Genomic DNA, 14,654 nt, shown 5'->3' with positions numbered 1-14,654 from the left:
CAGGTTTACAAGATTTTATTTCATGTAGATTCTACAACATCCATGTCTGACAATTGTTCCTATTTCCCTGTTTATTTTTAAAATAACATAACATTATGGATCCTGCAATGCATGGTCATTTTTAAAAGGACATATACTGTACAGATCCCATCTTATTAGAACCAATTAGTCATGTTATTAAACATATGCAATTGGCACCGTGATGAATATGAAAACCACTATAAGGGCATTTAAGAATTAACACAATTTTATGATTAATCATTAATTTTTCATCAAATACAATCATTTTCAGAAGGTCATATCCTTATTGCTGGGTTAAGGAGAGAAACGTGGCAAAGTTATTCCCATGTATAATCTACATAATAAGTTCAAAATTGATGATAATTAAGATTTTTGACAAACTAATCATTACATCCCTTAAATGTGGTCTATTTCAGCTGCTCTTAATTACCTTACAAAACGTTTTATGTTTGCTAACATACATTTTTGCTAGTTAGCAGACAATATGCATAAAGCCCTGATTTGTACTCTTTTGAGAGCAACATGTTGGCTGAATGGATAAGGCAAAAAAGCCAAATAATATCAGGCAAGCAAAACAAGAGGGTGCATGTTGGTCCCGTCCTCCTGTTCAGCTTCAGAATCTGATCATAAAACGCGATTGAGTTGTTGAGTCTCTCCTTTAATATCCTTCCAGAAACTGGATTTCTTTCCTCAAACTGTGGCTTAAATATGATCTCTTTTAAATTTGGTTCAATAGGATTCGAAGTTAAATAATTTCATCTGGTTATGAAAATGGAGCCATGTTGATTTGATTTAACCCCAATTATAATCATCACCAAGAGCTGTATAGTGATCAGATGGACATTTAAATTGCACGGTCGGAATTTCTTAAAGGCCACAAAAACAAGTGTTCCCCTTCCAACTCCCCGGTGTCCAGGATTGGAGCCCAGAGCAGGTTCTAGAGTTTTGGACGGAGGGATCCGACCACCGGCTTGTCGGAAATGAACTCTTTCCACCAGGAGGGCCGTTGCAGCACCTGGTCGCCCTGCATCACGGTCGCCCACAGGTTCTTGTAGAGCTACGTGTGAGAGGAACAAGGATCTCTGATTAAAAAGGTCTCGCTCCAAACATCCCAACACAAACACTCTGGAACCAATTTCCTAACAGGACTGATGGATACTGTTGTACATAGAGAAGGGGATTGTAGAGTGTGTGTACACATCTGTCCCTCCCTGTTTAATCTAAACCCCCATCATCTCTTCCTGTCAGACCAGACATGCAATCAAAGCATCTTTTGGATCTGCTCCAACCAAAAGAAGAGTTGAAGCTGTCATCTGGGGGATACTGTAAACTCTCACTAGCCCCTTCCAAATGTCACATTTCTTGCCGATTTCAGACAACAAACAGCCGATCCCATTCGGTGGATTACGGGTCGTAGCCTTGCTATGTTGACATTAAGTTTGTTTCAGTGCTTACATTTGAGTTCCCAGCAGGACTCCTGGCTGAGAAACTCGTCTGAGTAACTCCGACTTCACGCTGTTTATCTCTTGGGATTAGTTTGATGACGTGACTGCTTTTGTTTTTTTTATGAATTTACAGGAAGTCGACCGAATGGGATTCGTCTCTACGCGTTTCTCTCTTTCTGGTTCCTGGCAACGGTTTGAAACTAAAAGAAATGGGTTGCTCAAATCAGTCCAACAGGTTGGCTCATAATAGCCACATATAACTGCTATGACATTCCTTACCACTTTCAGGAAAAAACAGGTTACACGTACAGAGAACCAACATATACAGCTAAAACAATGAATCATGAATAGCGAAACCTTTAAATATTGACCATGACATCACAATATTAACCCAAAAGAAATCTCAAAGTATTAGTCATTAGTATTCAACGGTTAAATACATTGAGAAACAAACTAAGAAAAGTTTTAGTTTGTGAAATTATTTTTCTATTACTATCAAATCTTCAAAAACTTACATTTTTAGATTCAACCACACCACTGTTTAATTTACTTTTGCCTAATGTCGTGAGTGCCGTTATGTAGCCAAGCAGCTGCGTGTCGGCCCCTGGCTGCTGACAGCTGATATTGTTGTTAAAAGTAATCCTTTTTACTGAAGCCCCAATGGAACCGTTACCCAGTGAAAGTCAAACCGTATGTTGCTTTGAAAGGTCTTTTTGTCTTTCTTTGTGGCTATTAGAAAATTCAGATGTTCATATCTTTCTTATAATGAAGACCATCAACGCCATGCCAAAAGAAAGATGAAGTAATACAGCAGAGACACAAAGGAATTCAGCGGTATTAAATTACGATATTACAGAGTGAACATCTAGAAACCAATTTCTCTGCGAAAATAAACTTGAGTGACCCTGAGTAACGCGATGGGCTGTGGTGCATCTCAAGTTGTCAGGAAAAACAAACCTTAGTGGAGTCTTTTTTGTGAACAGGAATGTGCAGAGCACACAGCTTGTAATCTCTCTGTCCATAATACTAATCTTACAAATTGAGAAATCGAGAAAATATTATTTTTATATAAACTATTTAGAGCTTTACCCATTCATCGAATGTATTGTAAAAGTGTGTAATAACCTCTCTTTATTATTTATTCACAGCAATGCCTAGCGATGCTAGAGTGCATAGAGGCGTAAACAGCTATCTGGAACCAGGCTATTTATTGAAACACAAGCGTTCTTTCCAAAGGTTACACTGCTGATCTCACTATGGATCATTTGGGGCATGTCACTCATCAACTAAAATGACACCACTCTGCTAAACGATGCGTATTGTCACGAGATATGAAAAGTCAAGTTTTCAAGTTGGGCCACAGACTTAATGGCGTGGTTACCCTTTCCTCTATTGGCTCATCCAATCACAAACCTTGCACCTTATAACACAAAATGGAACCATGGCAATGGTGTCTCTGATTTCATAGAAGTGGAGGCACCAGCTCACCATTCAAACTCTCCAAAAGACGTGGCAGGACAATTCTTAGAATTAACCATCACGACTTTGACTCCTGAGGTGTAATTAGGCTTAATGTGTGTGTGTGTGTGTGTGTGTGTGTTTACCTGTCCATCAGCTTTGCCTATGGGCGAGTTGAGGATGAAATCAGAAGGTGCAAAGACATCCACCAATGATACAGCATCATCCTTTAACTGGGGGAGGTACGCAAACAGAGCAGTTTAGGTAGGTAGAATCTCCCGGAGCTATAACTTTGCAAAGGAAGGTATGGAAGGACACACCGAAATAACCATACACACTAAAAAAAAACTACAGGAGGCAGAAATGTTTCTGTACCTGGGAGCAGAGGGTGAGAATGGCCATCTGGACAAACTCTGTCGGCTTCCTTCCACTCAAGTAGCCACCTGTGCGGTAACAAATGTCCCGAATATCAATACAATACAATGGAACGTCTAAATGGAGGCGCGCAATGTGTCGAGTACAGTACGCACCCTGGTAAAGTGTGGCCATGTGACTGCTGAGGCTCCACAGCCCATACAGGGCGCACAGCTTGCTCAATACAGGTCTGAGGGTAGCAGGTGTGTCCTGGTCAGTTGTCAGATCATGAAATCTTTGCAGGCAGTCGTGCTCTATGTAGGCGATGGCCAGGGAGCGGCAGTAGTAAACCTGAAACACACGCACCATTTTAAGCTGTTGTCAGAATAGATTCAAAATTATTCCACAGGCCCAATATTTGTGTGGGATAAAACAGAGTGTGTATGAGGAACGGGCGTAGCAACCTTTCTATACCCTTTTTGAGGCCTTAAGTTTGACACTTGCCCAAAGATTTATTTATTCCATTATTTGCATCCAGTGAAACCGAAAGTACCATATTCTGTGGAGGAGTTGTTTACAGACGTAAGGCTCTGGTAGTGACCTGTCAATCATAAGGTAGCCCTGCCCATTCCATGGTTTGTAGTCTATTTGACTTCAAATGAAGCATTAGTTACTAAATGAATATCATGGTGTATTGAAGGGTTAGGGTTAGGGTTAGGGTTACCCTCCCTCCCCACAGAAGCCTCTGTGGATGGTGGTTCGATCTGATGGAGGTTGTCCCTGCAGTGGTCCTGCCGTACACCTCTTCTGCTACTTGCAATTACTTGTATCATTTCAGTTAGAGAAATTGAATGTATTGTACATCTTTTACATTGTTGATTCTGTACACATGACATCCATTGCAGTCTGTCCATCCCGGGAGAGGGATCCCTCCTCTGACGTTCTCCCTAAGGTTTCTTCCCTTTTTTCCCCATTGAAGGGTTTTTTTTCATATTTTGGGGAGTTTTTCCTGTGCCGATGTGAGGGTTTCGGGACAGAGGATGTTGCATGTGTACAGACTGTAAAGCCCTCTGAGGCAAATTTGTAATTTGCGATTTTGGGCTATACAAAATAAAATGAATTGAATTGAATTGAATTGAAGAATATCTGAAACTAGAGTGAGTCCATCAAAATGTTTTTAACTTTCAAGCAAAAAGATTTCTATAGAATCAGCGATGTCAATGGTGCAATATTTGAATTATTTCTCTACAAATTTATGGGATTGTACATCTTTTACATTTTGCATTGTTCATTTTGTACACATGACATCTATTGCAGTTGGTCCATTGCGGGAAAAGGGATCCTCTGACCTTCTCCCTAAGGTGTCTTCCCTCTTTTTTCCCCCCACCGAAGGGTTTTTCATTTTTGGGAAAGTTTTCCTGTGCCGATGTAAGGGTGTTGGCACAGATGATGTCGCATGTGTACAAACTGTATAGCCCTCTGAGGCGTATTTTAAATTTTGGGCTTTACAAAATGAAATGAAAATGGAAAGAATACAGATTTCAGATCTGCATAGGCTTGACTTTTAGGAACTAGAGGTTGAGGTAAACCATCAGGGTTGTTTGAGTTGTACTTTTACAAGTGCTGGTAGAGGCCTACAAGGAGAGATCAAGCACCGAGTCACAAACAGAGGCTAATTTTTAGATTTTTGGGATCGTTTGCCTTTTAAAGTAAATGACTGAGTGAATATTGTAAATTCCAGCTGTTCAAACAGACATAACCTGACCTGGCTTTGATTATTTGACAGCAAAACACGTGTTTTAAAATAACTACTTTATTTAGTGCAAATTGAATCACACACAACATGAAACCTAGAGTCTAAGACTTGGAGAAACTAACATTTCTACAATAAACATTAAACCATTAGTGTCATAACAATGCTAACCAAGACAAGTCGATGACTTAGTGCAGTGACACACACATTTCCCAGAACCACAATATACGCCCATGTGACACTGTGAACTCCAGCCTGCATCGTATTAGTTTGTGACATAATAACGAAAACCAGACAAACTATTTTGTTGAGCTGAACACCATCCGTTCTGTTTCTGATCCGCTTACTTGGAGCCATGAAACGTGTCTATTAGCATATTCTCTTAATTCCAAGTTTATTTGAAAGAAGGCCCAGTGGAAATGAATACACACACACACATGGAAAGCCCGAAAGTAGAAGGAAGGTGTGTGTGGATCTCACCTGGCTGTTGTTGCGGGCCTCAAAATCATCCTTCCCCGAGGCCCTCTGCTCTTCAAGCCTCGCCCTGCTCTCCTCAAGCAGGAAACACACCAGCCACTTATAGGCTGCCAGTGGCACTGATGTGACAAAAAACAAAACCAGTATATTCATTTGCTTTTACTCAGAAACAAATGTAGCAATGCTGTATCGGCGAGATTTAGAAAAAAAAAAATGTTGATTTCAGGAAATACAACCTTCTGTTTAAGGAGTACCTGCAGAGTCCATGCACTGCTCCATTGTTCTTGCGGTGAACTTTCCTTCCAGGATCTTGAGGGAATCGTCCAGGAAATCCACAGTGTGAAGAGGAGACTCGATCCGCACACCGTCTGAAACCGGAGAAGCAATACAGAGGGCAAAGTGAACTTTTACCATAGAGGTCTCAGGTGTTGCTTTGACAAAATAAATAACCAATAGAGGTGCCGATGCATCAGAAAATCAAGTGTTCTACAAGGTATAATTCCGTGTTTTTATTCAAAGCAGTCTGGGTGCTTATATGTTATAAAAGGTGACGGGTTCACCTGCCGTCTATGCTGTCTGAGAGCAAGATACAGCAGTGAAAAGATTCTAAAGCGTACGCTTAAACTGATATTGATTCTTTGCAGGTGTCTGGAATCCAGTTACAGTGGGGAGAATAAGTATTTGATACACTGCAGATTTTGCAGGTTTTCCCACTCACAAAGCATGTTGGAGTCTATAATTTTGATCATAGTTACTCTTCAACTGTGAGTGACGGGAATCTAAAACAAAAAAATCTCATTGTAGGATTTTTAAAGAATTATCTTGCAGTTTGTTTCATGACGTAAGTATTTGATCACCTACCAACCAGTAACAATTCCTGCTGCCATACACCTGTTAGTTCCAAGTTGAACCTTTTGGAAGTCATTTTGATGGAAGGCCTAACAATAAAAGCTTGTAACAGTGCTCATTGTGTAGTGGACTGACCGCGGTGCTTAGCATGGACCCAGCTGAGCAGGTAGTTGCTGGTCTGTTGCAGCAACACGTTGTTGTCTCCTTCGTATGTGCAGTTTGGATCGTTGTCATTACGCAGATCACCCAGCCGGTTCACTGAAGGACAGAGCAGGTAGTCAAGTCTCAGAGTTTTTGCGTGCACGTGCGCGCGAGTGAGTGAGTAAGTGAGTGAGTGAGTGAGTGAGTGAGTGAGTGAGTGTGTTCGAGACTCACTGGCCAGGTATCCGTGTCCACCGCAGGCCTCCCTGCACTCCTGGATCCCTCTCTGAGCGGTCCACGATCCCAGTGGCTTACTGGAGCAGCCTATGGCATGGATCTCCCTGCCCATCTCTGCCTGCATAAAACATACAGCAGACACGTTGATACAGAAGCACAACTCTGGACACACACACACACACACCTCTTCTTAACTCACTTGTCTCTCACTCTTGTCCCTCATCATCTGTCCAAGCTGAAACTCAACAAAGTTCATGAAGATGGATTTGGAGAAGTGTTCAAGAGCATATGCTGCTGCCAGGTACGGGATCAGACGCCATTGCTGAAAGGAATATGGCGTCACATTCAAAACCGAGAGATTTACTTATGTAAGTGACTTGGATTCAGATGCCTTACGACAACGTACTCTCTACTTTGAAAAGGTACACTTTCTTTCATTTCCACTCCCTCGCATCCTGACCTGTAACTGGTACTCCAAAACAGGAATCTCCTCCACGTCTTTGGGTCCAAACTGTCTCCTGGTGGCTGAGAAGCGGATGGCAACAATCAGAGCCAGCTTCAGGTTGACGAGAGCCATTCTGGTGATAGAGACTCTGCCGCCTGACAGGGCACCAAGAGACTCCCCGAAACGCTTGTTGGGATCCTGAAGGAGAGACAAGACACAACGTAGAAACATGAGGAACAAAAGAGAGAAAATTATATAAATAAATAAATTACAATTTCCCTTGGTTTTATGACAATCCTCCCAAATGTTGGCAGGGCCATTAAAGAATAACACTGAGGCAAACAAATGATAGAAAAAAAATTCTCCTAAAGAAGGCAAAAACCTGCATAAAACAGCACATGACAGCAAAAATGAGTGTTGCTCTTTCCACTGTCCAACAACTTTCCCATTTGCAGGTGTGCCACGGCATGTTTATTCAGCTTGGTGGGATGTTCTGCTCAAGCGTTTGGATGAAGAAATATTCAAGAACATTCCCTGCATGCACTCATGTGCGAAGAGAAGCTGTGATCGGCATGATCTATAGCCAATTTCCCACCTCAAGTACTCAAAAACAAGACAAGACACTGGCCCGACACTGCTGGGGATCAAAGTTCAGACAGGAACTAATTCTTCACGGGATGCTTTATTCTTTGTTTTATCTGGAAAACTTGTAGGATTAGAAATACATGACAAGACAATTCCGAAATCCATTACAAAAGTTTCTCATGACAACTAAACTCCTAAATGAAAACTCAGCAAAAATATAAAACTCATCGCAATGAAATGTCTGCCATGGTAACCCAACTCTTCTCACCTTGTGAGGTAGCAGAGACATTCTCTAGGCCTGGTCGTCATTACAACCACCTTCTCCCAACGGACATATGAGACCCCGTTAAATCACTGCAGCCCTGGAAAGCCCCCGTAATGTGACAGCATTTGACGGCCTTACGGGAAAAGAGTTGGCAAACCTCATGCGTTTGCAACAAGGATTTTTGGATAGATTGAAATGTAGAAAAAACGTATTAAGAGTTGTTTAAATATTTTTTGCAATTTAGTAGTTTATAAATCAGAAAATGAAACATTCCAGTAAAATCCCCATCCCTCCCCAATAGATCCCTCCCACACCCTCCGAGTGGAGTGCCATTTCATGGCCTTACAGGTTTTCTGCGTTAGCATTAGCTGACTCATTCCTTCAGTTGCAAACAAAATGTGGGTAATAATTTGGGACAAAACAAAAGCTTTAGTTATTATTTTAGAATTGTTTGTATTGTTCTTGTAAAGCATGCATGTACAATATGCATATATTGCATTGTTTTTCATACACATGAGTGGACAATGACCACCACTTAGTTTTACTTTATTTTTTATGATTTATTTCCTCTGATATGCAAGTCAACGCTCACATTAGCCAAATGTTGATATGTATGCAATTAGCTACTAAAAGTACATTCAGCTAGAAAGTGGATCTCTGAAATCTGACTTGGTCAGAAGTTCAGCACCAGGAGGCAGTTGCTCCTTGGCTCCATTCACTGGTTACAAAGAACCAGGATGGCAACGGACAAAATAACAAATTGAATGGTTCCCAACAAAGTCCATAAACCAATGGGTTATATTATTATATTATATTATATTGGGTTATATTAATCGCCCATCCCTTGCATACAGTCCAAGATCATTATTCATCCAATTTTGGGCTGATTTGATACAGGTTTATACCTTCATACAGCCTGTGCTTCTGCTTGAGTCCCTGTGCTAATAAATCAAATGAGGGTCGACAGGGGTCAACAGGAGGATGGTCTGTTGAGTTTAAGCATGTCTGTGTCTTTGCTCAGCCAATGATCATTTCCCGGGGATTAAACACAAACTACTTGAAGAGGCTTGAAATGTGCTCTCCTACGCCACCAGTGGAAATCTTACTGACCTTGAATGGTGTAAGATATCGGCCATCGGGGGACACATCTCCAGTCTTGTTCAGCAGATTTTCCCGAGGGACCCTCACATTATGAAACAAAGCGAACCTGAAGGGAAGAAGATGGAATGGCCTCGTGTTACAAAGACGGCGACAATATGTGCATAACCACAAGGCAGGGTGCATAGATTGGGATCAGTGTTCTTCCATTCGTACTGGTCGTGCTTCGTCTTTGCCCGAGGACACGACTGTTAGAGGATCCGGGATTCAAACCGCCGATCCCCTGATTAAAAGGATGACCCTGCTCTCCACAGTTGAGAGCAAAATTCCTGGGCCATGTTATTGTTAGAATATTTGTGTGGATGGATCAGTTCAGATGGTAAATAGAGAGGAAATTAATTCTGGGTGTTATATTGACTGAGCAAGCTGACGCGCCCCCTATCCAACCAGCTGTGCCTAAATGTAGAATAGAATATCTCCCTTTTAAAGTTTTCCCTTTCTTATAGTTATAATTTCATCGCCACTGTCAAATTCTAATAAAATCACTGTGACGGAAACTATCCATTTTTAACCTCAAAAACAACCAAGCGTTGGAACATTTGTAATTCTATAGCACTTATTCAAGTTCTTTACACAAAACAACCAAAGAATATATAACGTATAGCAGCAAAGATTGACACTAATTCATCTTCTGCTTTATGGCTTGACAAAGTGAAGCCAATTACTGGGATATTTCACTTGACCCAATGAACCCAATGCAATGCAATGCTGCCTGTGGGTCTGCTGTTCCTTCTTTAGACCAATGAATGGAGCTCCATCTAGCTGCTTCACTGATGTACTGACACACACACACACAGGATGCTGAAGTTGGCATCCTGAGCTAAAGGATGGAAACATTTGGGGAAAAAAAATGATGTATCCAGAAGAGATATGGGGTCTAGGGTCAAAGCTGTTAAAATATAGCAATTAACTGCCGGAACTGATCTTTGTTGTCATTTTGAGGAAAAAATACAACAACAACAAAAAAATGAGCAATTGTAAAAATTGTAAAAGAGGGGGATAAATAAAGTAATTGGAAAACAAGCGAATGAATCCCATTAAATAAGAGCAGAAGGTGAAACATCTATGACATTGAGAATTTAAATTGCAGTATTGACAAAACTGAGGTAAGCTTTGGATCGTCAGCGGGTCATTTCAAGTTACAAAATGAAGGGAAAGAAAAAGGTTGAGCTGTTCCAGCAAGCTCTTTTTATTTTGGTTTTGGGAAAACGTGTTGATTCCTGCGTTCCCGCACACATTAAAGACGATCGAACTGTGTCTGATAAGCCCACATTAACACTGATAACCACCAAATGTTACGCTGGATAATGTCAACCCATTAAATCACTTGAGAAGGAGAATCACCTACCCGTTGTCCAGTCCGTTCTGGCCCAGCTTCTTGCCCATGTCTCCAACCAGCACACCAGGAAGGGCGAGCAGCGTCTTGGGATCCCTCACCTGCAGAACAGCGGTTATAGATTTAGGACCTCAGAATGTGTATGGAGCCTTTATGGAAAAAAACACGTCCAAAAAAACATCAAGGCACCCACATTCTTGAAACGAGCTCTGAATATTACAGTAGCTCTCAAACTATGTCAATAATTGTAACTGAAAGAGGGTTTTTTTTTTATGACATCAAAAAATATTTCCGCTGCCTTCATTTCATTACTCTGATCACTGGAAGCAGTTGGATGTTTTTCACTTTATCAAGTCCAGAAAAGATGAAATTCTCTGGATTACTTTTTTGTACAAAGTACAAAATTACTTTCTACATATACCAGCGTCACACTGCACTCGTGAACCGCTGTGATAACGTTTATATGCAGTTGTGCAACATCACACCAGATAAAATCTGCGATAACCGCCCGTAATTGGGTGAAGGAGCTGAAGGTCAAGGGTCTCACCGGCACGATGAAGGAGTGCAGGCCGTGGCACGCCTGGTCCGGGGTGTACAGCTGAGCGAACACCATGGCGTGGGTCGCCGTCTTGCCCAGGTTCCCCACCCAGAACTTGGCGGCCTCAAAGTCCGGCGAGTTGATGACAAACTCCTGCGGAATACAACGTTAAAGCTAGACTGCCGCCGGGGCATGATGTAGCCGGACATTCGGACACGTGTGCATGTGTGCTGACCTGGGTACTGGGGTCATAGGTCGCCGTGGTCCTCATGGCTCTGGTGTTGCTGCCGTGGCTCAGCTCGGTCAGCGCAAAGCAACCGAACGTCTACAAGTGGAACCGTGAGAAGGGTGAATATCACCCGAGGGAGATTGGGGGGAGCTGGTGGTGGCTCGGAGCGGTGCTGAACTCTTACCGTCATGTCTTCGCTATCTGCAACGTACTTGCTGTGTCGGGCAGATCCTGCATTGGCAATAGTCGCTCCGAACATCTGAAACAAATGTTTTTTTGCATCTTTTACTGGAAAGAGACACCAACCGACAAAGGGAGGGAAAATGTGAATGCGGGGGGGGGGGTGATCTGTTGCCTATGGAAGAGACCTACGTCTTCTGTAATTTTCATAGTCATCTGGCAGGCCGAGCTGGAACCCCTGGCGGGCCGTATGTTTGGGTTATGGATAAGGGTTCTGAGAAGTTAACCCAATAAAGAAGTGCCTTAAACCTGCATTATCTCTAACAGCCACCAGGAGGTGACTCCTTTGGTCCTGTAGAAATCTATGAGAAAATGACTACACCGCTCTTGCTTTATTTCCTCAGTAAACATTATAAAAAATGTTTATGTTCTCAATCCCTCTAGGTCTAAATCTTCTTCAATACAGAATGATGTTTATTTCATGAATGATTGTCCATGCAGAGTCAAACACACCATAAATCAGAGCACACTTTAACTTGTTGTAACTTTGTGATTGAGAGTTCCTTTTGCTCCACAAAATAAAAATGCACACTCACCCCTTTGTTCAGGAAGTACTTTGCTGACATGGCCCAGTCATACATGCCCAGACAGTCACTGAGAACCACAGGCTTCCAGGGGTTCGACATCACCTCGTCTCTTGTCAGAAAGTCATAGCGGAACAGCTGCTTCACCCTGCGGACGTTTTATCAGTCATTTTCCCCCCCTATGTACATTTTACAGAAGAATAATAATAATAAATAAAGTAGGCTAATGTTAGAGAAATGCTTGAAAATCAGTGAACGGGACATTTAGTAAATGCTTGCAAGCATGGAGACATACGAGTCACATGTAACCCTCTGACAAGTAGCTGACAATAATGTAGCCAATTAAGTAATACTATGCAATACAATAACTATCCAGGTCGGGTCCCTTCAGGTTTTTGGTTCGCAAATTCCACTTCGGCAGCGATGATATAGGAGACGACACGCAGGATGTGGGATTCCACGTTCAGCCACCCAAAATGTGCTCTTGTTTACAAAACGTTAGGGGGTGAGGAACAGCATGTTACTTGCGTACAACAAATCAATGGACCCGAACACGCAGTTGTGCACACAGTGCAAAGGTGGAGAGCGGCAACCTCACTGAAGTTACGTCTGTCCCTGTCAGGCAGAGTGCTGCCACCATGGAGGGAAATAAAGCATTAAGGGGTTGAATGGTGTGTGTCTACTCATCAGCAGGTATACCCTACCCTCGTGAGCATCTGCTAAATTAGCGATCCTCACAAACACCATAGGGCTATGAGAAAAGCAGGTTTTTGAAATGGTCGATTGTTACTGAATGTTGATACCTGAGGAAGGTCAGCTCTCTCATTTTCTCCAGAGGGACGTCTTCCCCAGGCTGACGTGCAAACAGAGAGTCATCCTCAAGTGTCTTTAGCACGTGTTGCTGCCGAAGAGAAAGGAGATCAATTAACAAGAAGAGTGGAGAACATATAGAGGACAATATAACAATTTTCCTTACTGGGGGGGAAAAGAAGTACACATACAGTCCCAACTAGAGAAAGTGTTTGATGCTGACAGCTACCTTAAATGCCACGATGTCCTTTCCCTCTAAGAAGAAGACCATGTCCTTCCAGTTGAAAGAGGCTTTTTTCCTGTAGAAATCCAGCGGGCCACTGGGTAGGTCAGCCATGTTGTGAGGCATCTTCTTGTGCTCGGACTGAAGCGGTTACTAGGCAATGCTCTCTGTGGGTACCAACAAAGGAGGACATCAGATAAGAACAACCGGGAAGAAAGAATCCAGATGTGTTTGTCCAGAACCCAGATGTTTACCTGAGAGCAAGTGGTTTCCAACAATGTGACATACTTTAACTTAGCTTTCCATATAAAAAAATATCTCTGTAAATGATAAAATAGCTTTTTAAGAGACTTAAAATAGCTTACAATGATGTAATAACCCTAACCATGTTCATTTGTTTTTTCTAAAGCTATTGTTTGTCTTGTCTCATCTGGACCCTGGGTCTGACCTTGAGGAAAACAGGAATTGTGGGTAAAATGTTGGTCCAATCCGCGCAGACAGGTTGGTTAAAGTGGCCAAGCTGTCAGATAAGAAACTGTCCTGCAGAGTAAACGAACCATCACAGCACCTGAACACGCACGATTGTGCACACAGTGCAAAGGTGGAAAGCGGCAACCTCACTGAAGTTACGTCTGTCCCTGTCCACTGGGACACCGCGTTATCTAAAGCGCTGAATAATAAACGGGGTTCTTTTAGAAAGTTATGTAGCTGTTGCGTTTTAGCTTCAAATTAACCGACAACATTAATGCTACAGACGTCATTTATACAATCACTTAAAGTGTGTTTTATCGGAGCTTTAGCTAAAAGATAGGTGTCCGCACGCGGGAAAAAGAGTCTTACCTTAAAGCTCCGTGTATAGTGTCCCTGTTTATGTCTCTATCGGAGCCTGTCCAGCTGGGTTTGTGTGTCAGAGGTCCTCCTGTTACTTGTCTTCTTCTTCTGTGATGTTTAACAGCAGCGTGCATCCCATTGGTCACATTACTGCCATCTTCCGGTTCTCTTCTTTCGTTGTCCCACAACATATTTATGTCTATGGTCCCACCCATAGACATGTATAGAAAGGCTAGATGGCTCAAGGCGGAGTCAGCTGTGTCGTCACTTGGCGGCCATCTTAGGTCAGGAGACTGCGCTGCTGCTCCCTGCTGCTGTGGACGGAAGGTGAGTGACATACGCCAACTAAAATGCTCGTAACTTGCTGAATTCTTGACGGATTTACAAACGGTTTGGTTTATTACAAACCCTATTAACGTGGCTATGATTTGTGCTGATGCCGATGTTTAAATCTATAATTTTTCACAAGTATGCAGTTAAATAGCCGCATCCCTGACGTTTATGACACACCAAGCTGTTTGAAAATCGGTTGAAAATTGAGCAACATACTATATATTTCAGCACTACATGCACAATAGACTTTAATGTTATAACTGGACGAGCGGTCCTGTCCTAAGATGGCCGCCGTGTGACGTCGTCGGGTCCCATTGGCTCTCAGCGCCGGTAAGCCATCTAGCCTTTCTATACATGTCTATGGTCCCACCTACCAAGCTTCCCCCATTTTCCCGTCTCGCG

At 42.4% G+C, this 14,654-nt stretch overlaps 1 protein-coding gene across 2 annotated transcripts; it reads right to left on the bottom strand.

Annotated features, from left to right (window-relative positions):
- acox3 (acyl-CoA oxidase 3, pristanoyl) lies at positions 1–14,087 on the bottom strand. Of its 2 annotated transcripts, none has more exons than XM_037479496.2 (19): positions 13,929–14,087; positions 13,095–13,255; positions 12,859–12,956; positions 12,068–12,203; positions 11,476–11,550; positions 11,298–11,387; positions 11,072–11,215; positions 10,537–10,625; positions 9,141–9,237; positions 7,196–7,378; positions 6,935–7,057; positions 6,733–6,853; positions 6,493–6,615; positions 5,763–5,876; positions 5,512–5,627; positions 3,455–3,629; positions 3,300–3,367; positions 3,071–3,157; positions 1–1,078 (listed from the first exon to the last, which is right to left on the bottom strand). In XM_037479496.2, the coding sequence occupies exons 2-19, from the start codon at positions 13,212–13,214 to the stop codon at positions 959–961; spliced, it is 2,079 nt and encodes a 692-aa protein (XP_037335393.2). In that variant the 5' UTR covers positions 13,215–13,255; positions 13,929–14,087; the 3' UTR covers positions 1–958. The 2 variants fall into 2 exon arrangements, with proteins under 2 accessions (XP_037335393.2, XP_037335394.2); XM_037479497.2 differs by lacking the exon at positions 13,929–14,087 and adding an exon at positions 13,343–13,488.
- Positions 14,088–14,654: the final 567 nt, after the last annotated feature.

This window comes from Pungitius pungitius, chromosome 1 (genome assembly GCF_949316345.1).
Source record: "Pungitius pungitius chromosome 1, fPunPun2.1, whole genome shotgun sequence".
Lineage (NCBI taxonomy): Eukaryota > Metazoa > Chordata > Actinopteri > Perciformes > Gasterosteidae > Pungitius > Pungitius pungitius.
This window is presented reverse-complemented; position numbering and strand designations above follow the sequence as displayed.